General features: G+C 46.0%; 1 protein-coding gene across 2 annotated transcripts in view; it reads left to right on the forward strand.

Moving 5' to 3' along the window:
* IQGAP1 (IQ motif containing GTPase activating protein 1) overlaps nt 1–23,884 on the forward strand; it is a 115,942-nt gene that overhangs the window by 34,826 nt on the left and 57,232 nt on the right. For both annotated transcript variants that reach the window (XR_010068681.1, XM_063314180.1), the window contains exons 5-14: nt 9,932–10,008; nt 14,349–14,416; nt 14,726–14,839; nt 15,122–15,300; nt 16,018–16,108; nt 17,728–17,891; nt 18,350–18,434; nt 19,757–19,920; nt 21,667–21,827; nt 23,484–23,608. Coding sequence is in view for 1 of the 2 variants with exons in the window: in XM_063314180.1 (XP_063170250.1) it covers nt 9,932–10,008; nt 14,349–14,416; nt 14,726–14,839; nt 15,122–15,300; nt 16,018–16,108; nt 17,728–17,891; nt 18,350–18,434; nt 19,757–19,920; nt 21,667–21,827; nt 23,484–23,608 (1,228 nt within the window). In the remaining variant the exon portion in view is untranslated. The remainder of the gene's footprint in view (nt 1–9,931; nt 10,009–14,348; nt 14,417–14,725; nt 14,840–15,121; nt 15,301–16,017; nt 16,109–17,727; nt 17,892–18,349; nt 18,435–19,756; nt 19,921–21,666; nt 21,828–23,483; nt 23,609–23,884) is intronic.

The raw sequence follows: 23,884 nt of genomic DNA on the forward strand, positions 1-23,884 counted from the left end.
CAGAATGGAAGCCAGTGCAGCTTGCAGAGCAGAGGTGTAACGTGCCGTTCTCAGGGCGCACATAACTGCCTGCACCACTGCATTTTGCACCAGCTGAAGTTCCAGACACTCTTCAAGGACAACCCCATGTAGAGTGCATTACAGTAGTCCATTTGGGAGGTGGCTAGGGCATGAGTGACAAGAGTAGAGCCTCCCAATCCAGGAATGGGCATAACTGGTGCACAACATGAAGCTGTGCAAAGGCCCTCCTGGCCACGACTGCCACATACTCTTCGAACAGGAGTCGTGAATCCAGAAGGACCTCCAGATTGCGCACCAGGTCTGTTTGGGGCAGTGCAACTGCATCCAGCACCAAAGACGGTAAATCCCCAGATACAGAGGGCCCAGAGCCTCTCAGTCTTGCCCTGGATACAGAAGACCCAGAGCCACTCAGTCTTGGCTGCCAGGATCCAGCCGAAGCCTGTTCCCCGTCCAGACTCCCACAGCCTCCAGGCATCGGGATAGGACATCAAAAGCATTGCTTAATTCGCCAGGGACAGAGATGTATAATTGGGTATCATCAGCATACTGATGATACCTCACCCCATGGTGACGAAGAGAGCACTGAGCACTGTGGTGCCCCATATGGTAGGGGCTGAGATCCAGACCTCTCACTCCCAATCTCCCACCGGCCTTGGAGGAAGGAAGTGAATCAGTGCAATTGCTGCGCTCCCACTCCCAACCCCTGAAGCTGATGCATGGTTGATGGTATCGAAGGCTGCTGAGAAGTCAAGAAGAGCAAAGATGGATGTGCTACCTCCATCCCACTCCTGCCAGAGATCATCTAAAAGCACAACCAGTGCCATTTTTGTCCCATATCCAGGCCTGAATCCTGACTGGAAGAGGTCCAGTCTCCTTGAAGAGGTGGAACACCCTATTGAAGTCCAAACCAAACACAGTTCTTACACACTTTTCTCAGACTCTTATGGTATTAGATCAGGTGGTCACAATTCTTTTCTCATTTTAGTTCTGTTATCTTTTACATCCCTAGCTTGTAGAATAAGTAGGAAGATACTTCATCATGAAAGCCAGAATATTTATTATCTTACAGCCTTCTTCCCACCTCCATTTTGTGACTGGAAAACTTTGCCTCAACCCTCACTCTTTGCCCATCCTGAAAAGTCTGGAAAGGAGAATTTCACTGAACCTGATTGAATCTGTAGTAAGCAGGAGTAGGTTCCATATGTCCAGGCTTGCATATCTTGTCTTTGCCTTACCTGTTTTCTTGAGAATAGGGAGAATGGTATCACAATGACAGCTGGTCAGAATGATCCATCTCCATGCTTTTGGTGGCCTTGCGTTAGAGCAGGTACCAAGGGATATGTTTTGTACTTGTTGCCATGACGAGCTTCTTACCAACTGGCTGGCTGGACTGTTGTATTTTGTCTCCTCCCCACAGGCCTTGGGACACAATTACTTTGGACTTTATTATTCATGTATCCCAAGTCAAGGACCTGGATGCCATTTTAGTGCCAGTTTCTAAGGTGGCTACATTATTTATTTTCAAATATTGCTACCGCCCATCTCCCCCCAGAAGAGGGACTCTACCTACCTACCTACCTACCTACCTACCTACCTACCTATCGCATTTCTATCACTGCCCATCTCCCCCCAGAAAAGGGACTCATTTATTTATTTATTTATTCACATTTCTATCACTGCCCATCTCCCCCCAAAAGGGGGACTCTGGGCAGTTTACAATAAAATTCACCTTAAAAACCACATAAAATCACCAAGTCAACACCTACAGTACTAAAATAATAAATATAAATGTGGAATCCAAGTGGGAAATTTCCATTTGGTAGGGAGAACTCTACATCACCAGCCACCCCCAGGAAGAGCTGTTGCCCTTCCCATCCCAAGCGAGGTGGCAGAACCAGGTCTTCAAACCCTTCCAGAAGGTCGGGAGCGAAGGGGCCTGCCCTAACCTTGGGGGGTAGAATGTTCCACAGGGCGGGCGCCACTGCAGAGAAGGCCCACTTCCTGGACCCCGCCAGATGAAATTCTCTTACAGACGGGGTCCACAACATGCCCTCTGCATGATCGGGTGGGGTGGGTCGATGTTATGGGGATGAGACGGTCCCTCAGGTAACCTGGCCCCATGCCATGTAGGGCTTTAAAGGTGATAACCAACACCTTGAATTGGACCCGGAAGCAAACTGGAACACAATGCAGTTCACCCAGTAAGGGTGTTACGTGTGCTGATCTCGGAGCACTCATCACTGTTCGCGCGGCCACATTTTGGACCAACTGAAACTTCTGGATACTCTTCAAGGGTAGCCCCATGTAGAGCGCATTGCAGTAGTCTATATGGGAGATGACCAGGGCACGAATGACTGTCCGGAGGGCATCTCCATCTAGGAAAGGGCATAACTGGTGCACAACCTGAAGTTGTGCAAAGGCCCTCCTGGCCACAACTGCCACCTGCTCTTTGAGCAGGAGTCGTGAGTCCAGGAGGACCCCCAAGTTACGCACCAGTTCTGAATGGGGCAGTGCCACCCCATCCAGAACTAAAGATGACAACTTCCTGGATACCAAGGAGCCATCAACCCACAGCCACTCCGTCTTACTAGGGTTCAGCTGAAGCCTGTTGTTCCCCATCCAGACCCCCACAGCCCCCAGGCACTGAGAGAGGGCAGCCACCGCATCACTTACTTCACCCGGGATGGAGATATATATCTGAGTATCATCAGCATACTGATGGTACCTCATCCCGTGGTGACGGATGATCTCACCCAGCGGTTTCATGCAGATGTTAAATAGGAGAGGGGAGAGAACTGAACCCTGCGGCATCCCGCACAGCAGGGGTCGAGGGTCGGATCTCTCATCTCCTATCACCACCGACTGGGACTGGCCCTGGAGGAAGGAGGTGAACCAGCACAAAACCACGCCACCCACCCCCCAACTCCCTGAGCTGTCCCAGAAGGATACCATGGTTGATGGTATTGTAAGCCGCTGAGAGGTCAAGGAGAGCGAGGATGGATGCACTGCCTCTATCCCGCTCCCGCCAGAGATCATCCATAAGCAGTCTCTGTCCCATATCCCGGCCTGAAACCTGACTGAAAGGGGTCTAGATAATCCATTTCATCCAGAATCCTCTGAAGTTCTAATGCCACCACTTTCTCAACCACTTTCCCCCAAAAGGGGAGGTGGGAGAGTGGATGAAAATTGTCCAGAACAGTAGGGTCCAGCGATAGCTTTTTGAGGAGGGGGTGTACCAGTGCCTCTTTAAAGGCAACCAGAACCACTCCCTCCCTCAAAGATGCATTAACCATTGCCTGGATCCAACCACATGTCACCTCCCGGGCTGCTTTCACAAGTCAGGAAGGGCATGGTTCTAGATGACACGTGGTGGTGTTTACAGTCCGGAGGATCCTGTCCACTTCCTCAGGCCCAACAGGATCAAACTGTTCCCAGATAACAGAGTAAGTACGTTCCCTCAGCATCTCCCCAGACTCTGCCCCACGCTTAGAGTCCAACGTGGATTGAATCTGAGCGAATTTACCCTGCAGATGCTCAGCAAACTCCTCTGCATGGCCCTGTAGGTGGGAGACAGAGCCCCCCCACCTAATAATGATTGCGTAATTTTAAACAGGGCCATTGGGTGGCATTCTGCAGATGCAATAAGAGCGGAGAAATATTGGCCTTTCGCCACTCTTAACCGCCACAATGTAGGCCTTAATAGTGGCTCTAGCTTGTGTTTGGTCAGATTCAGTCTTTGTCTTCCTCCAGCGGTGCTCTAGGCGTCTCTTAACCCTCTTCAAAACCCGCAGTTCCTCCATGAACCACCAGGAGTGCTGGGTTTGAGTGGGCAAGAGAGGCCGCACAGGCGTAATCCTGTCCAAGGCCCCGGCCACTTCCTTATTCCAGGTTGCGGCCAGGACCTCCGCTGGACCGTGCAGCAGATCCCTGGGTATAACCCCCAGCTCCTTCTGAAACCCTACTGGGCCCATCAGTCTCCGGGGGCGGACCAGCCGAATGGGTCCTGCCTCCCTGCGGAGGGGGGTGGCACGAGAGAATCTCAAGGCCACCAGGGCATGATCCAACCATGACAAAGGGGCCAGATCTACCTCTCCCCTCAGATCACATTGCCACTGCTCTGACAAGAAAACCAAGTCCGGAGTGAGGCCACTGTCTTGAGTTGGGTCCCGAACAATCTGGGACAGGCCCATGGCTGCCATGGTAGCCATGAATTCCTGAGCCGCATCTGAGGCATGCCCCAGGGAAGGCAGGTTGAAGTCCCCCAAGACCACAAGTCTGGGGAACTCCACCCCCAGCCCCGAGATGGCCTCAAGCAGCTCAGGCAGGGAGGTTGCCATGCAGCAGGGAGGCTGGTGCAGCAGCAACACTCCCAACTGTTCTTGGGAACCCAACTTGAAAACAGGGTCTCACAACCGGCCACCTGTGGAACAGGGCCCCTGAAGGCCACTAGAGATTCTCAGATGACAACTGCCACCCCACCTCCCCTGCCCCGGTGTCACGGCTGGTGCCACACCTGAAACCCGGCCGGGCACATTTCTGAATGGGCTACCTCCCCTTCCTGACCCAGCCAGGTCTCGATGATACACGCCAGGTCTGCCCCCTCCTCTGTGATCAAGTCACTTAAAAGGGGGGCTTTGTTGTTGACTGACCTCACGTTCAAAAGCGGGAGCCAGAGACCAGGGCCCTCAGGGGTCTGCTGACCAGGACCTGGGTATGAACCTGGAGGGCCGGAATACACTACCGGTAACAAACACCGGGAGCGTCTTGCCCGGAGATGGCGTGCCCTCCAGTTCCTGTCATAACACCCCCAGCCTGTCACCACCTCAATAGTGAAACCTGCCCTATAAGCCCCAGAGTTGCCAGGCCCAGTTGCCTCCACTCCCGAACCACCGGCCACCCTGGGATAGCACAAGGGTCCCCTCCCCCATGCACACATCCTCCCACCCTCAATCCACCTCAGGTGGAGGCAGGCCCTGCAGCGCACCAGCTCCTGCTCTCAGCCCTGTTAGGGCCTACCCCCCTGTCCACCCACTCACTGTGTCCACCCCGCCACCTCTCTCACTGGTCACGGGCGGGGCACTCTACCCGTCCCTACCCACCTCCTGTCTCTCACTCGGGTGGGTACTCTTACTCTTATTTTCAAATTTTGCTACCGCCCATTTCCCCCTAGAAGAAGGACTCTTCTTATATTCCTATCATGGCCTTCCCTCCACTCCTGGAGGCAACTCATTTTTTATTCAGAAGTTATTAAACTAACCTCTTTAAGATTCTGAAACCCCAACTTGCCCAGCCATCTTGTTTCCAAGAAAGGCACACAATTCATATGGCATTTCTTGAAGGCTCTAGTTGATTGGATGTTAAACTCTCTGCATCCTCTGCACATCACTTGCAGTCAGATAAAGAAATGGAAAGGATATTGTGACCTTATAGTAATACTTTTGTTACGTAAACTACCAACAAGGCAGCTAGCTGATCTTTTATTTATGATTGATTTCACTAATAATAAGTAAATTCATGATTCTGCTTAGATACCTCTGTTTCATTTCTGTTGACACCAGAAAATAATGTACAGATTCTGGATAGTGTTCTGCACAATAACATAATTTTAATTCTTCCCACCCACTTCACACAGATACTTCTCAGGAATTTCAGCAAGTACTTAATATTTTGATCTGCAAGAGTGTACTTGAAAACCTTCTGAGAGGAGTTAGGGCTGAATATTATCTTTGTTATTTTAGGGTCCTGGAGAAATATAATGGCTTTTTCTTTGACCTCAGCAATTGCATTTTCTTGTCATTTTGGACTGATTATCTGACTTTTCCACCCTACACATCAGAGACTTAATTGTCTCTTAATCTTCATACCTTTCATATCTTCTTTTGGCCATGTCACTGTTTTTCCTCCTTTTTGAAATTGGACATCCAGATTTCAGTCCTGAGTTCTAGCATTTAGCCTTTCCACTGCCACAATGAAAGATGGATATCTTTCTGTCCTAAAAATGCCTATCCTTTGTGGAATCCAGAAAACATTATTGGAAATAAAAATGGACAAGGTATTTGGTGGGTGTTGGAGCTGCAGGGGATCTCATAGTTCCAGTTCCAGATGATCTTGTACCTGTCAGGGAAGCTTCCAGGGATGTTCTATTGCATCATTTTCTTATATCTGCTTGGCCTAACTCTGGATTTTTGTGATGTATTGAATTTAGAATTTAGGGATCTCCCATCTTTCTACCTAGATTATTTATTTTATATTTTAAAGTATGTTCTACTGTGAAAAGTGGATCTCTTCTGAGAAGTGAGCAACACGTAAAAGGTAAAGGTAAAGGTTTCCCTTGACGTAAAGTCCAGTCGAATCCGACTCTAGGGGGCGGTGCTCATCTCCGTTTCTAAGCCTTAGAGCCGGCGTTGTCATAGACACTTCCGGGTCATGTGGCCAGCATGACAACACGGAACGCCGTTACCTTCCCGCCGAAGCGGTACCTATTGATCTACTCACATTTGCAAGTTTTCGAACTGCTAGGTGAGCAGGAGCTGGGACGAGCAACGGGAGCTCACCCCGCCGCGCGGTTTCGAACCGCCGACCTTCCGATCGACAGCTCAGCGGTTTAACCCGCAGCGCCACCGCGTCCCTCGAGCAACACGTAACTTTTAACAATTTAAAAAATGTTTTGTACCTGACCCCTCCAAATGGAACAATTTTTCTTTTCCACCTTTTGCATAGGTTTGCAATTGTTTCTCCTTTAATGTGTCACAAAGTGTGCAGTCTTTCCCCTGTTCCCAAGAGCTAAAGACTGGCTAGATCAGGGGTGTCCAACCTTTTGGCTTCCCTGGGCCATATTGAGTGAAGAGGAATTGTCTTGGGCCACACATAAAATATATAATTTAGTTACTGTATATAAGTAATAAAACTTCATTTATTTTTTAATATTTTTTATTATAAAATTTCAAAAAAGAGGGCAACATAAAACTAGGGGGATATTTGACCTTGTTTTTCTAAAACTAATGCATCTGTCTGGTTTGATGAAAGTGGTTGCAATTCTCAGTGAGTTCTCAAGGTGCTTGTCAGAAATTTTAATTCTAATTTTACTCTTCGTGTGCTTCATCCTTGAAAATAGTTGCTCACAAATGTACATGCTGCCAAAAAGCGATGTCATGAATAAGGCGTAATTGTGAAGTGAGGGATATTTTTCTCTGGGAAGATAGGTCTTATGAAAGTCCAGTAGAGAGACATGATCAAATTTTTCTTTGAGCTGAATGTCTGATTGCAACTCTCTGCATTCCATTTGAAAATTCGGAGGTGATGTAGTTATGTTGACTGAAAATGGAGTCAAAAATATACCAAAATATTGATGATTTTTCAGGAAATCTTGAAACCTGTTCTCAAATTACTGTATCAAACTGAAAAGCAAGGCTGCATATTTCTCACTGTTCACAGGACTGTGTTTAGCCATTGTACTAAAATGTATAAAATTATTTTCCATAACTTGAGCTTGCCGTACTTTAAGTTTCATTTCAAATGCTGTTATGATTTGAAACATTGCAGTGATAAGTTGGTTTTCACCTTGAAGACACATGTTTAACTCAGTTAAATGAGTGGTCAAATCCACCAAAAATGCTAGATCTGTGAGCCATTTTTCATCTTCAAGTTCTGGCACAAATTTTCTTTTTGATTCCATAAATGACTTGATTTCATTTTGCAAATCATAAAATCTTTTCAGTATTTTACCCCGACTTAGCCACCGTACTTCAGAATAGTAAAATGATGTCCCATAATCAGCATCCATACTTTTAAGGAACTCCTGGAATTGGCTTTTTAAAGCTTTCGTGCATAAATTTTCTTGATGTAGAATGATACTTTATCAAACGTGAGTTGCCGGCGGCACTTGCATCCTCTTCTATCAATTTTGTAAGTCCCTCACTTTTACCAACCATCGCCGGGGCGCCATCAGTAGATATACCAGATATGTTGACAACGGTTAAAGAAGATCGCTTTAATGTCATTTTTACTGCTTCGTACAAATCAAGAGATTTAGTTGTGTCTTTTAATGGCACCAAAGAAGCCATTTCTTCAGTGACATTGTATTTGTTATCAATACCTCTAATAAAAATGGCAGGTTGAGCCGTATCTGTAGTATCCATACTTCCATCCATCCATTGCCAAAGCATAAAATTTGAAATTATCAGCTTTACTCTTCAAACCTCTTTTGATAGATTTTCCTGTTTCTTCAATTCGCCTGGCTATAGTCTGGTGAGACAAACTGATTTTAGAAAAATCACTTTTTTTTCCAGGACAAATTATCTGCCACGCTTTCCATACATTGCTTAATAAACTCACCATCAGTAAATGGTTTTTATTTTTTTTGCAATCAGATTTGCTACCAAATAACTAGATTTTATGATAGAGTGCTTTTGAGTTGTTTAAAAAAAAAATTGTTGAGACGACAGACTTTTTTTCAGTTCCACTAATTTGTCTTTATGACAAATTCCTTGATATGCTTCGAATTTGGCAGCATGTGTTTCCATATAATGCCATTTCAAATTGTAGTCTTTGAAAACTGATAGGTTTTCCCTAAAAATTAAGCATAGTGCCTTAGTATTTGTCTTGACAAAAAAGTACTGATCTGTCAAGAATAGATGGTGAGAATCTGTGGACCAAACTCATGACAACGGCAAGGAATGGAAACATCAAAACAGTAATTGATGGAGAGGAGGTGGAATGCGTGGAAGAATTCACCTTTTTAGGATCACTGGTCAATCAAAATGGCAAATGCAGCCAAGAAATTAAACACTGAATCATGCTGGGTCGCACAGCAATGATGAGTATGGATCAAATTTGGAAAAACAAGGATGTAGACTAGTCCGCACTGTCGTGTTCCCCATAACTACATATGGCTGTGAAAGTTGGACGATGAAAAAGTTGAATAGAAGGAAAATTGATTCGTTTGAACCATGGTGTTGGAGGAGGCCCTTGCGCATCCCTTGGACTGCAAAGATAACAAAAATGTGTTAAAGTGCATAAAACCGGTCATGTCGCTAGAAGGAAAAATCACAAAACTTAGACTTAGTTACTTCAGTCATGTCATGAGATCAACATTGCTGGAGAAAGACGTTATGCTTGGAACGGTCAGTGGCAAAAGACGATGAGGACGCCAAAGAACGCGGTGGTTGGATGTAATCAAAGCAGACACAGCCCAAAATATAAAGCAACTGAAAGAAGCTGTACAAGATTGGAAATCATGGAGAGAGCTGGCTTATGGAATCGCCAAGGGTCGGATACTACTGAATGGATAATTCGATTTGTCCATTTTTCATTGCATACTCTTCTTTCATCTGCAATTTTTCTTTTTTTCTTTTCTTTTTTGGGTTCTGTTTTCTGTTGAGACGATGTTAAACTCATGTTGGAATAAATTTATTTAGGAATAAACATATTTTTTAGGAAATAACACAACAAGATCATCGTAAATCGTTAGGCAAATAAACAAAGCAAAGTTAAATAATCAAATAAAACTGAAATGTCTACTTAATAATAACAATAAACGCCTGTCATCACAGAACACGTGTAGGTAGGTTGAAATATATATAATGCCAAATCTCCACAAGCTGATGTGTGTAGCGGGTGGTGGTGTTAGCACTGCACTGCCCTCTCCCCTACACAGCGTTCCATTGTTTCTACCTACGCAGTCCGCGATCGAGCCACGAAAAAAGTAGCAAAATGTTAAAAGTTTACAATTTTGGGGGGCTGCATTACTAGCTGTTCAGGGCTGCATGTAGCCTATGGGCCATGGGTTGGACATGCCTGGGCTAGATCCTCTGAACAGGAATAAGCATTGTGGAAAAGGTTTTTTCTTTTAAATGCAAATTCCAATAGTATTCTTTTTTCTTTTTTTCTTCCCTTTTTCCTCTACTTTCAGATTTTTTATCCAGAGACAACAGACATCTATGATCGGAAGAACATGCCACGCTGCATCTACTGTATCCATGCGCTCAGGTAATAATAAATTACCTGATAAGTAAAATATCATCAAAATATTATATACCACTGTTCAAGTGGCTTAGAGAAAAAGATTAAAAGAAAAAAATTATATATAATAATTTGAAATATTGAATGGAACCCACATATAGGAGTTGATGTGGGGGATTTTGTATCTCAGGTGCAAAGGTAACAGACAAAATTGACTTACTGTAATATATTAATGTTCCCATATAGCAGGCATAATAAAATAAGCACATATATAATTAAATGTGCTGAAGAAAATTCCCTCTTGGGAATAGTAGTATAATCATTGTGGAAGTAGTTGTCAGTCCAGAATTTAGCACTGTAGATAGGATCAAAAGATACTCCCAGGATTGCTGGCCTGTTAAGTTCTGTTTCCTCCAATATAACCTGAAGGAAGAATGAACGCTTCACAAAGCTTTGATTCATGTGCTGACTTTGGCTTGTATTTTAAAAGAACGATTAGTTTGGGAAGAAGCCAGGGGCTGAGACTTTGATTTGTTTAGTAAATACCTGGAACAATGGTGGGCAAAGTTTTGCAGCAGCAGCAGCAACTTGGACAAGGGCTCTCTTTGTTTACACATACACACATGTGCAAAGACCTCCAACCCATTCATACATATGCAGGATTACTGCCAGGGTCAGTGTTTCAGTACCCTAGGGAAACCTTTGGGTTGCCACTGTAATTTAAATAATCCCTCATATATAAGAATTTCTGTAGTCAGATTTGTATAAAATTTGTGTGCATGCCTTGAATATGCTGTTTTTTGGAGAGTGGATTTTGTTGTGATTGGACTTCTTTGTTAACTGCTGCAGGCTGGATTTATCTACCAGGAATGAATAGGCCAAATAAAAAGCCGTCAACCAGGACGGAAGTATGTTCGCTGTAGGAAAGTTAAGAAGCCATTAAGGAAGAATCCCCATGACTCCTTTGTATCAAGAGTGAGACATATATAGAGTGGCTCATTGTCCAGTTTTGTGCCTTTATCTCCCCCACATGGTATGCAACGAGCTGAGTGTGTGGGAGGCTGGCTTTCCAGCTGTCTCTTGTTTCGGCAGTGTGTAGATCCGATACCAGGTGGCTTGACTGTGTGGGAACGGCCTCTCGCACCCCCTCGCGTGTCTGACACCTGGGGAATGGGAGAGGTGCTTAAGGAGGGCGAGCAGTCCCAAGCCAGGAGAAGCACTGTGGTGAGCAGTTCCCAACCAGGTAGAAACGGGAAGAGGGCAGAAGGCGCTAGCATGAAATGCTCTGATGGTACTTGAGTCCTGATGTCAAACTTACGTCCATTAATTCTTTTGAGCTTTGGCTCACCCCTGACAAGACTGAGGGGCTGTGGGGTTTAGCCGCCCCCCGATCTTCCATCATGGATTGAATGGGTAACTCCCTTCTAGGCAGAACTGGCGCGCAGTCTGGGTGTCCTCCGGGATTCACAGCTCCTGCTTGAGGAGAGGTGGCAGCCGTGGAAAAGCCATTGGGCCTCTGCACAGTTACATTTTGTTTTCCAGTTGTGTCCATTCCTAGATCGAGAGGCACTGCTCATAGCCACTCATGCCTTAGTCACCTCCCAGTTGGATCACTGCGATGTGCTCTACATGGGGCTGCCCTTGAAGAGCATTTGGAAGCTTCAGCTGGTGCAGAATTTAGTGGCACATGCAGTATTGGGCGCTCCTTGGAACACCCATGTAACACCTCTGCTGCATGAGGGGCACTGGCTCCCAGCAGGCTTCCGGATGCAGTTCAAGGTGTTGGTTGCCACCTTTAAAGCCATATATGGTATGGGGCCAGGCTATTTGCTGGGCCTGCTGTCCCCAGTGGTTTCTGCCTGTCCAACCAAATCTGGCAGAGTGGGAATGCTCTGTGTCCCATTGGTGAAGCAGTGTCACCTGGAGGGTCCTCAGAAGTGTGCCTGCTCTACCCTGGTGCCTGTCTTGTAGGACAGCCTCCCCCAAGATATGAATGGCCCTGACCCTGCTAACCTTCTGGCAGGCCTAGAAGACCTGGCCCTTCCCCCAGGCACTGGGGCAGGGTGTGAATGGGTCTCCGATAAATGCAGGTGTCTCTGTTGTATGTGAGACCTTTCAGGGGCTTTGCAGTTTTTTTTATGCTGTGGATTGTGATTTTGTTTTTGTTCATCTGTTCAGCACTCAGAGTGCCTTTGGTAGATGGGTGGTCATATAGTGCATTAAATAAATAAGTAAGTAAGTAAAAAAATTTGGTGCAAAGTTTGTCCCATTTGCTCTACATAGAATCCAGAGGGGCATTGCTGTCAGATAATGGCATATATCACACTGGGGGAAAGCGTGGGAAGGTGTGTGATGTGGTGTTGGTATCGATGTGGGGGCAAAGTAGACATCTGCATTTGTTGCGGGGTCTGGTTCCCAGGTTGGCATCATTGTCCTGTTGTTTCTTGTTGCTTGTGAGAATCTGCTTCAGGCTGGGTGGAGTCTGCACACAAGTCTGGACCTGCCCCCCAGTGCTTGAGAAAGTGCCGTGTCACTGTCCAGAATGGGCTGTAGTTTATTCATACGGCCTTTGAGTGGCTTAAGCTGTAGGTGACAACCAGTGGTGCACTGTTGTTCTGTTTCTGTGGTCCATCTACATTATATTGTATTATTGTCAGGATGAGGATCCTGCCAGTGTATATATGGGAGATGTAGTAGGTAGATTGCAAGCATGCTTAGATAGTAGTTAGGAATGCAGCTGAAATAGCTTAGTGAGGCAGTGCCTGAGCTTCAAGGCCAAAGGAGCTATGATATCAGAAGCCGTTAGAAGACGCACGCAGCTGCCCGTAGGTGGGTAGCAAGCTTTTAGGAATTTAGGAGGGGCCAAGGGGCTTTTTGTATCTGTATTGGTGGGCTTTTGGGCAGATTGGTCTTTGAACTGCAACTGGTTGCTATGCTTTAATAAAAGATTTCTTTCATACGCTACAGTGCCTTGTGTTTAAAGCTTAGGGTTAGGGAGCAGCCTGTAGATTGTCTTTTGCTCCTGAATGAAAGACAGGTATAAGTCTAATTAAAAAATAATCTTTAGAGGAGATTAGTGAAATGGGCAAAAGAGGAGAATCACTCTGCTTTCACTTGGTTGCTCTGGGTTTCTGTGCCATTTAGCCACTGGTCAGTTTTGCTGTGCAACCATCTGTGGGCAATCTTTCTTCTTCCCTTAGAAACAAAATTATGTGCCAGGCCTGATGCAATTAGAGGGCTGAGGCCAACTGACCCAGCCTCCTGGTGGGGGAAAGGTAGCCAGGCCAAAGCAGATACCCAGAGATTGTGGGAAGGCTGGGAGAGTAGTTGGAGAGAGGCTGGAGGGAAGCTGTGAACCCAGCCCGTTTGCAGCCTTCTCATGAAGGGCCGCTCAGTCTGGGCTGCAAAAAGCCTGGGAAGGAGAGCTTCAAATTCTTCAAAAAGACTCTTCCTTAACAACCTCTCTAATATATGAGGGCTGGAGGTTCCTCGGCCAGTTTCCAATATTCTGTATTTTACCTACACTAATCCTGGCAATAAAAACAGCTTAGAGGAGACTGTGGAATCCTGCTTCCTCGGGTGTGTCTTGGCACGAGAGAGTGGGCTGCCACATTAGTCCACTGCTTTCAAGATTTTCACCTCCTGGCGCTGTTAGGCCCTTCTGCGTAGCCTGCTGCTGGGGCAACAGAGAATGGTGTGTCCAAAAGGCACCCCTTTGACTCTGGCTACACCCACCCTCGCTCCAGCCCTGCCAGATGGGACCGAAAGTGGGAGCATTGCCAAGCCCTTATTTAAAGCACTCCCCAACTCAGTTGCAAGGTTACAGTCTGAAAGAGGCCAAAGAAAGAATAAAGAAACATGAACTTAAGATTGCACAGTTCTTCCTGTGAAAGCTAAGCATAGTTGGCCCCTGCATAGCATTTGAATGGGGGACCCTCAGGGCTGTAGGCTTGAGTGGGAAAGCAGAATGTGTGCCGGAAGAAGGCAGCATCAGACTACTACGGTACTCTGACTAAGAGAATCACCTGGACATTGCCATTAATTCCCCAGAGTGTGACCTCAGCCCAGAGACTTGATCTTTTTGTTGTAGTTGAGTTGCATGGGATCAGGGCCTCTGGGCAAAGGTGCTGTAGTACGGAGCTTCCTCTCCCTCAGCTGCAGCACCAGAGAATGGTGGCTACCAAATGAATGTTTCTTTTTCATAACATTTATTTTTAAGAAAAAATGCCCTCTGCTCTTCTTGCAGGGATAATTTCGTGTGTGTATCTGTGTGTGTATAAGTACGCATGTAAAAGGGGAATCTGAGCGTACTGTGTGGAATGGGGCTGGGGATTCCAGGATGCCTGATTTTCCATCTCTTTTCTCAGTCTGTACCTGTTCAAGTTGGGGCTGGCTCCACAGATTCAGGATCTGTATGGCAAAGTGGACTTCACAGGTAAGGGAAGCTCTTTCCTGTCTGCTACTTTGCCTACCTGGGGGAGGGGCGATCCAGGATTTTCAGAAAGGGCTGCTGCTACTGGAACCCCATTCCCATCTCTGCCTCCTGCCAAAGAACAAGCCCTTGGTTGGGATGAAGGGGCTCTTGCCCGAGCACTATTCTTCCCCCGTGGATAGCCAGGCCCATAGAACAGGATGAATGGCAAGGCAGAGCATCTCTCCTGCCTTTTCCTTAATGTGTCTGTTGATTGCCTATTCCCAAGAGGGGGATTGGTCATTCTGAGATAACCTTTCCATTGTGTTTCAGAGGAAGAAATCAGTAACATGAGGAGTGAATTGGAGAAGTACGGAATTCAGATGCCCGCCTTTGGCAAGATTGGGGGGATTCTAGCTAATGAGCTTTCTCTGGATGAAGCAGCATGTAAGAGCAAATGAGTTTCCCTTTATTCTCACTGGACACTCTTCCATATTAGAGTTAATGTTACAGACGCATCATGTGTTCATTATTATTAACAGAGCAGAATATTTGGCCAAAAGAAATACAGACTTGATACCCTGGCCTGGGTTTTCTCATTGCCTGGGGCCAGGCATCGGCAATGGGGTAAAGCCTCAGGCACCCGCTGTTGAAGAGATCTCTTCCTGGGCTGCTGAGTCTTCCTGCTAGTGGCCAATGCAGCCTTGCCTTGCCTCTTGTCCCCTCCAGTGCACGCAGCCGTGATCGCCATTAATGAAGCAATCGACCATCAGATTCCTGCTGAAACCTTTTCGGCAATGAGGAACCCCAATGCCACGTTGGTGAACCTCAATGAGCTCCTGGCACTGGGGTACCAGAGCACCCTCTATCAAGCCAAGCAGGATAAGGCCGGAAATGCAAGGAAGAGGGTAAAATTGTCTCATTTGGCCTGCTTACATCGGGTGTTTGTTCTCTTGGCCTTGTTGGGTAGAAGAAAATGCCCAAGGCATAAAGGCTCCTCTGGCCATGGGGCAGGGTGTTTCCTTTTATGCATTTGTTGTACTAATTTGACATCTGCCCCAATCCAAAAAGACCCTCAGGGCCTGTGCACGTGGCTCGTGCTCCCTCCTGAATGTATGCATTAGAATGAAGATGTTTTGGAACACAGTAAGTCTTTGCATGGGAATTAACACATGATACGTCAAACTGATGTTTATTAGAATATATTCATAATATTTACACAACGCTTAAAACTGAAAGCTTTTTAGAAAATGAACCAAATATTGAGGTGAATAGGTAGGTTAAATATACACTGCCCCATCTTGAGATGCCATCTGAAATGCTGGAATTTGGGATAGTAATTTGGTCTCTGCCATGTTTCAGGCACTTACTTGTTTGTTGTATTTGAATACTGCTGTAATCTCCAAGAACGTTTGGCAGTTTATAACTTCTTGCATGTTGTTTGCAAACTTGCTGCCTTATTTATTGCCTGTGATTTTCTTCTTACAATCAGGTACTGCTGGATCTCTGTGTAGCCTGTGTGTGAGTCCCATTTGTATAAGCTTTCTGGTAGAATATTGTCAGCCTGAGACATGTGGGTCCCGTGGGTAGTTCTGAGTTCCTAAACTCTGTCGGTTTGCCCTTAGATTGCCTCAGAGGATACAGGAAGAGAGCGCGATGTATATGAAGAGCTACTGACTCAAGCAGAGATTCAGGGCAACATCAACCAAGTTAATAGTAAGTATTTATTCCAGTACATCTTTTGATGCTTTTTGTGTGAAAGTGCCTCTAGGGAGCAGAAAATTATTCCGTATTCCTGGGCATACATGCATTGCTGTATTCATAGTTTTCTTCCTGTTCTAAAGCTGAAATTAGAAGGTTGGCTGGACATAAGCAGCACAGCTGGAAGAAGTTGAGTAGTTAAATGCTTCCAAAATCCCCTATGAGATACATATAGCTCCTGCTCTTCAAGTGTTCCAGAAGTCTCTTAAGCCTGGCTCAGTTCCTGGGCTGAAGGTTAGGGCTAGGGCGTCTCTGCAACCCCTGTTGAGTCGTGGTTGGTTTTTTAAATGCTACGTGGTTTTGTCCGTGCACTCGTGTTTCTTTAATTTTTTAAAGTTTTTTAAAATATTGTAAGCCACCCAGAATCTTTTTGGAGTCAGGTGGCCTCAAATTCTAATAAATAAATAGTGGTGAAAAGCTTAGGCCCTCTATCATTTTTAGACAAGATGGAAATGGAAAAACAATAGTTTTTCTCTCCAAGCTTGGGAAGATGAGGAAATCCCAAAACATCTTTCTCCCTCCAGCAATTCCCCTTTGCAAATTGCTGACGTTCTATAACAGTCAGCGATGAGAAGTCATTGGTCTGTCATCTATTGATTAGGTAACCACCTGAGTAGATTGTGGAAATCCTGTAGACCTATATCTTGATTTCAGCAGAGCATTTGACACAAAACCCTTAGGAAATAAGCTAAGTAAGCATGACAATTAACTGGCCCCATTGTTGGCTTGAAAACTGCAATCAGAGAGTGTCCAACAATGAACACTTGAGTGAGGCATCACAGGGATGCCAAAGAGTTCCATATCTGGGCCTGAAATTCTGATTAGGGAATGCTTGTGAAATTTGCAGATGTACGAAATGTGGATGGAAACAAAATCCAAACTACTTGGTAGAGAATTCCTATGAAAACATTAGAGTGAAATTTCATACAGGCAAACTATTCCCTTAAGGAAAGGGAATAAAATGCACTAGTATGGGATGGTAGATGTCTGACTTGGCAACAATATATGTGGAAAGGATCTTGAGTATGTAGTTCACCACAAGCTGAAAGACAGTCAACAGTCTGGTAAGATCATCAAAATGCAGGTCCAGTAAGCCTCTATCAACAAAATTATCTGTATTGATCAGAACCCCTCCTTGGAATCTGCTGGATATGTTCAAGTGGAGACAACAGAGCTGAAATTTGGATTTCTGCACTGAATCGGATTCAGTGGCCTAAATGGTCCCTTCAGCCCTTTGCTTCTATGATCCGCTCCCTGCTGGCTAGAATATAAGCTGACTGGCACTGGATCAAGTAGCTGATTGTTTTGGTGGCTGTTGGCAATGAGGATACATTGATGTATTCCTAATAGCCAGCTGGGAACAGTGAATGGCGTTCTTGATTCTGAAGGCCGTGCCTGTGAGCTGTGGGCTGTTCACCACGCCCTGACTATGAGAACCTGTTGATGTGCTTGTGGAGCTCTCAGGTGCGGAACGGAAACAGAGGCGAGTTTGCTTGCAGTTCTTTTTAGTTGTGATGGATGAAGCGGGGAAGCCCGACTGGGTTCCATAAAGATTTCCTCTTCTTTCTCTCTAGCACGTTCAGCCTTAGCTAAGATTGATCTGGCTCTGGACCAAGGAGATGCAGCTGCGTTGTGTGCAGCACTGTCATCAGCGGCCCTGGGCCTCCGTGCGCTGTATCCTGAGAACAGTGATTGGTATTTCAAGCAACTTCTTCGAGAGAAGCAACAGAAGCAAGAGGTATGGGAGAGAAGTATGTCACAGGTCTTCGTTCTCCTTGGGCCTTTGCAAGGGCCCCTTTAATTTTGCTGTGAGATAGTCCATGATGCTAGATGCGCAGAGTGTGCTGTGCTCTTGGGCACAGTGTAGAAATGAGCTCCTGGTCAGTGTTGGTATTGGGTTAACCGCAACGGTGCCTGCCTTTTTTCTGAAATGCCTCTGCACTGGTAGGATGCAGCATTGCCAGAAAAAGTCACTTTTTCCTCCTAAGCAGATTTCTTTCCTGATACAAGAAAAGGTGAAAGGAATACTGAAGGGCCCTAAAGTGAAGCTCTTGTTCAGATCTCTTGTGTAGGAAGCCTCCCCTGCTCGCTGCTTACAGCATCTCATTTTGTTCTAGTTCAGATACAGTTTAGGCAGAGCATTCTTGACAAAGGCCACGGAGGCAGTGAAGAAACCCTTCTTTTTTTTTCTTTCAGGATGGCAGAGATGGGCCTCTACAAAAGGAGGAGTTGCAGGCTGGGGTCGATCATGCCAATTCTTCAGCACAGCAATACCAGCAAAGTAAGGTCTTGGGGCTGAGTTCAGCATGAATGAAGCTCCATCTAGAACAGCAATTGTGGTGGCTGGTGACAGTTTTTGGAAGAGCAGGGCCACCGAGGGCAGAGCTTTGTCATTCGCAGGGGCAGGGGTAGGGGTAGGGTCCCTTCATTTTTCAAGTATGTTAAGGCTAATGTAGAGCCTGCATACGCTTTTCCCCTTCAGAACGTTGGGAAATCACACTATCAGTTGTGTTGGAAGATGTTCTAATTCCCATAAAATAACTTTGAGGGCACATGTCCTGGTGCCTCAGGTGTGCCTGCCTTTGATCTAGGCAGAACACTGTTCCACCTTCTGTGTCTTACAAGCTCCCTCATGCAGTGCTTCAGCCAGCTCTCTCTTGCTTGTCACACAAACAGTGTATTTGAAAACTTTATCCTGCCTAAATCAGAGGTGGGCAAACCACAGTCTGGGGTCCCCATGGTAGGGGGTTATCACAAACCACTTCTAAAGCACCTCTGGGCATCCCTCAGAGTGGGCCAGTACAGGCCGGGCTTCAACTTTCCATGGCTGGGTAAAGTGACGGAAAGTGGTGGTTTCTCAACTGCAGGTAATCCTAGAGAGAGCAGGTTATTTTGGCCCATTTCATACTGCCTTCAGAACCGCTACTATGGATGTACAAAACACTTCATGTACGAAACAGCTGTTTCCAGGTGCATTTGGGCCATGTGTGTTCTGGACTAAGGCACTTGCGGGGAGGGGGTACATTATTTGCTGGGTTGGTTCAGTAGGAGAGAGCATGGAGAGTGGCAGGCTTCACCCACTGGCATTAAACTAGGAGCCTTGCAGCAGTAATTTAAGGAAAAATGCATTGATGAGCTCTGCTTACTGCAAGAACTATAAAAAAAATTGGAAGACTTTATGTTCAAACTGTTGAGGCAGGAAACTCCAATTCTCGTATCAGAGCCGGACATATAATAATCCTTCAAGGTCAGGAAATGAGCAGCGAAATGGCGGTGGTATCAAAATGGTGGGAGGAAGAGACATGAGATTCAGGTTTTGGGATTAACAGATTAACAGCAGGATACCTGGGTAATGCTAGAGGCAGAACTTTGTGTGGGGGGGTTTCCAGTTCTTTGCACTGAATCTCCTTACAAGGTGGGGTTGGGGTTATCTGAATGTTTCATTTTCATGACAGAAAGGACGGGTCATGCTGTCTTACGTTCTCCTCTCTGCCCCCCGTGTCTTCCACGGGCTGTGTCTGGAGCATGACAGCAGCCTGGAGCCACTCGAACCGGGCAGGGGTGCTTTCTGCTCCTGAGGCTCGCCTTTCTTTTTTGCCCCAGAGCTGGCAGCGGTTGAAAGGATCAACGTGGCCATCCGTAAGGGCCTTTCTGAGAAAACTGTTGTGGAGCTGATGAGTCCTGAGGCCCAACTGCCTCCAGTTTATCCTTTTGCTGCTGAGTTGTACCAGAGAGAGCTGGCCACTCTGCAGCAGCAGAGCCCGGATGTAAGTAAATGGCCCGCATTCTGAAGTTTATCCATCAGCTATGCTCCAATGCATGGACCGACATCTCGTGTGCGCAGAGGATGTGCATGTTTCATCCAAGTGTATCTTCTAGGGTCACATGAGGAGAAGCCAAGTGTGACTGCAGTTCTACGCTGCAATAATAAATATGTGTTCCCAGCAGTCCTGGGAAAGAAGCTGTTTCATTAGCCATCTGTACAACAGACCCCTTAATTCCCTGGAGTTGCTTCATAGTTGGAGTTTTAGCTGAGGAAGTTACTGAGAAAGCCATCCTGCACTTGGCTTTCTCTGGTTTTAGGGTTCTTCTTGACTTACTTGTCTTCAGCATATGTGCATGTCTCCAAAAAGCTTGAGATTTTCTGTTTCTTTATTCCCTCTGCCACCAATGTTTCCCGTGCAGCCTGTCTTTTGAGGTTCCTTCAGAATATTTCTTTTCACTAATTTTTTAGAGGGAAATTATTATAAAACATGAAGATTAGCTGCTGGCACTAGTCAGAATTTCTATTCTTTTTTCTTCCAAAATGAGGGTATCAGTTCAAGAATTCGGCTTTCTCTGGGGTTTACTCTCAGCCTAGACTGCTTGCAGGAGGAGATGGCCCTTTTGGTTCCTAACCCTGAAGCCCCATTTTAGGCAGGAAGGTTTGGATGGCAAATGGGAAGCCATCATTGAATTTGGTGGTGGACTTCTTGTCTTGGGTCAAAAGCTTCCACTATTAAGGTCCTGAAAGAAGTGAAGATTCAAAGAAATCCTCCCTGCAGGAGGGCGAGGCTTCTTAAGGCTGTGGACACTTTGGCAGCAGCAGTTTAGCCATTTAATAAGACAGAAAAAGGAAGCCTTGGGGGTTGACTGCCAACATTTCCAGGGAGCCATGCAAAAGCCTCTTCCTGAAATGTTGAGAAGTGGTAAACCAGAGAGCACACTTAATACTAGTTGGCATGTTGGGGGCACACATTTCCCCATTCACTCAGTACACCCAGAATTGCTGTGTGGGGTTTTGACATCCCCCCCCACCCCGTAATTGAATTTTCTCTTGCCTTCACCCTACTCCCACCTCTCTCATCCTCAGCGCTGCTGTTGCAGGTGGTAATAAAATGTAGCTGGAAAGCCCCAAAGGCCAGAGACTTCCCAGAGCAAGCACAAACAAGAACAAAGTCTTTACTGTAATCCAGGAACAGTTGCCGTTATGGACAGCTGGTGGTCCCTGAACAGGCAGGAGAGTGTATGGGAACCATACTTCAGATCCAGTGTGTTTTTTTCCCTGGGTAGCCTGGCAAGTTTTAGCCTTCCTTTTCTGGTACTGCCTGTTTACACTCTCTACAGTCTTGCTCTGAGAGGCTCCTGTGGCTGCTCCTGGGGAGGTGTCTCAGAGATCCTGCTGGCACTTGCAGAGCCAGCAGCCTTTTGGCCACTGCTCTGAACAGGCCCCACGCCAGCCAGGATGGCTGAGCGCTCCTTAGCAGGAAGTGAAGGTCAGTGTCAGTCGGGAGGAGAAAGGTGGGAACAACAGGCTGCAGCGCAGCTGTCAAGAGGTACAGATGTGTCATGGTTGCCCGTTTACTGACTAGGATGGTCAGTGGTTTCTTTTCCTTCTGGGAGTCCCATCTCTTCTCTCATGAAAAGGGGGACTGAAGTTAATGAAAGAACTGCTGAACTGATCTAGCACGCGAGATAATTCTGTTCTCTAAACCTTGACAAGGATGGCCCTAATAAGCCCTCTCTGTTTTCAGGGTAAACTCACCCACCCAGAGCTGTCGGTGGCTGTGGAAATGCTCTCTTCAGTGGCACTAATCAACCGAGCCCTGGACTCAGGGGACACGAGCATGGTTTGGAAACAGCTGAGCAGTCCTGTGATAGGTCTAACGAACGTTGAGGATGAAAACTCCCAGAGGTCAGTTCTTGCCAGATGATCATATTACCTCGCCTAAGAGGTTCGCTTGTAGACTGTAGTAGTACAGTAGTGGACTGGAACAAAGTCTCTTCTGTAAACAAAATCACATGGTGCTGCTGAAGGGAGCTGTGGAAGTGTCCCTGGAGAAGGCTTCCAGAAGCCGTTCGGAGCTCAGCTGGTGCAGGAGCAGCAGGTGTGAAGCCAGGGCGGCAAGAAAGTACTCGAATTCCCTGGGGAATAAGGGAGTGGGAAGGGTTGCAAGATTCTGTTTTTAGAGCCTGCTTCAACAGAGTAGAGTTCTAGCCGTTCTGTGGAGTCGGTTTCCTGGTCTGATTACCTTGAAAGGCTGATGGCTGCAAAGTCTGGGAAGTCTGGTTGCTAGTAAGAAAAATGCTATGAGTGGAATAACGATCTGTAAGAGAGACAAAGGCAGGCAGCACCGGGTTTTTTTAGTTTATTTATCTACTTATGATGCCATGTGGATTTGAGGTAGTTTACTAAAAATGAGCATAAAATCCTTACAGTAATAAAATAAATAAAACATCATCCCACTCTAACCCATATTAGTTCAGTTCTCAAAATCATCATTAATTAAAAGCTATGCAGAAAACCTCCATCTTGACTGCCTTTCAAAATATCAAGGAGGGTGCCATCTTTATGACTCCTTTTTTCCAAGCCAGAACATTGCCAATCCACATAGCCTGTTCTCTCTACTGCATTGCTCTTCCATGGCTGGCCAAGGTTGCCTTGGGTTGTTGGGACTGATTCACCAGACTCGTGGTAGTTTCCAAAAGGCTTTAATCCAGGACCCACCTACCCCACTCTCTGCTGTTTATGGCCCCAGTCAAATTTTCCAACTTTACCTGCCATTCCATTTTTCCCACCACGTTTCAGCCTTTGTGTTGGAAACTTCTCTTCAGATTCTGATATGAGAGGAATAATTATGAAGGTTGATCTTCTGTTGCTGAACCCATCTAAGCCGTGCTTTCTGACTGGCCCTCTAGCCACAGCATCCTGGCTGTATCCGCCACTTGGCCTCTGGCTTCCTTCTGAGATCAATTGTTTGACCAGTCCCTCTTTTTCTCCATCTCATTTTCTCTTCCTCTGAGAGTCCTTGCAGTTCCAATCCTTTTTCCACATAAAAATCTTCTTATTCTCACCACCCACCATGTCTAGTATTTTTGTCTATATCCATTCAGACCTCCTCAATGTTCACTTGCCAGATGATGGTCAGGAATGTCAAGTTGGTTGGATGTTATTTAGGGGGAAAAAACCCTTTGGTGATGAAAGAGCAAGTTTGACACAACATGGGAGAAGGCAGTGACACACAAGCGGACTGTGTTTGTTTTGGGACATGGTTGTCAGGTTGGATACTTTTGCTTTTTTTATTACTGAAAGCCAGTCCAAAGATGATATGCTCTTTTCCTGTTGAAGAATATAAAATTGCACCACTGGAGCTTGGTGGTTGCTGCTGAATTTTGGCATTATGATCACATGGGTATTGGCAGAAAGAGGTTCAAAGCCATCTGTTACTCCTGGACTAGGGAGATACAAGTCATTTTTCCAGGCATAATTCCTTCATGATTGAGTGTTTGTGCTTTTTTATATCTTCAGTGGTGCTTCTTGAGGTGTCATCTTGTATTTTGGCCTAAACAGATACGTTGATGAGTTGTTCAAGCTGAAGGCTCAGATGCAGAGTGAGGGAACTGAATTCCTTACATGGAATGACATCCAGTCATGTATTGACCATGTGAATATTGTGGTACATGAAGAACATGAGAGTAAGTGTCCATTCACTGGAATTGGGGAAAGGTGGGGAGAGTTGGTCTTGCATTGAGTTTCCTAGCTTGCAGCATCCAGGAATGACAGCCTTATCACAAAAGGTATCAGCTTGTCCCATCAGCTGTAGCTATTAGTTTGGACAAAGCTGGAGAACTACTAATATTTGAATGCATCTACCCAATATGATTGGTACTACTGCTGAATCCAGAGTAGACCTTCTAGAGTGGCTTTGGATGAATTAGTCTGAGTTCCAGTTATAGCCTCTCCCAACATCA

Source organism: Candoia aspera, chromosome 13 (assembly GCF_035149785.1).
Source record: "Candoia aspera isolate rCanAsp1 chromosome 13, rCanAsp1.hap2, whole genome shotgun sequence".
Taxonomy (NCBI): Eukaryota; Metazoa; Chordata; class Lepidosauria; order Squamata; family Boidae; genus Candoia; species Candoia aspera.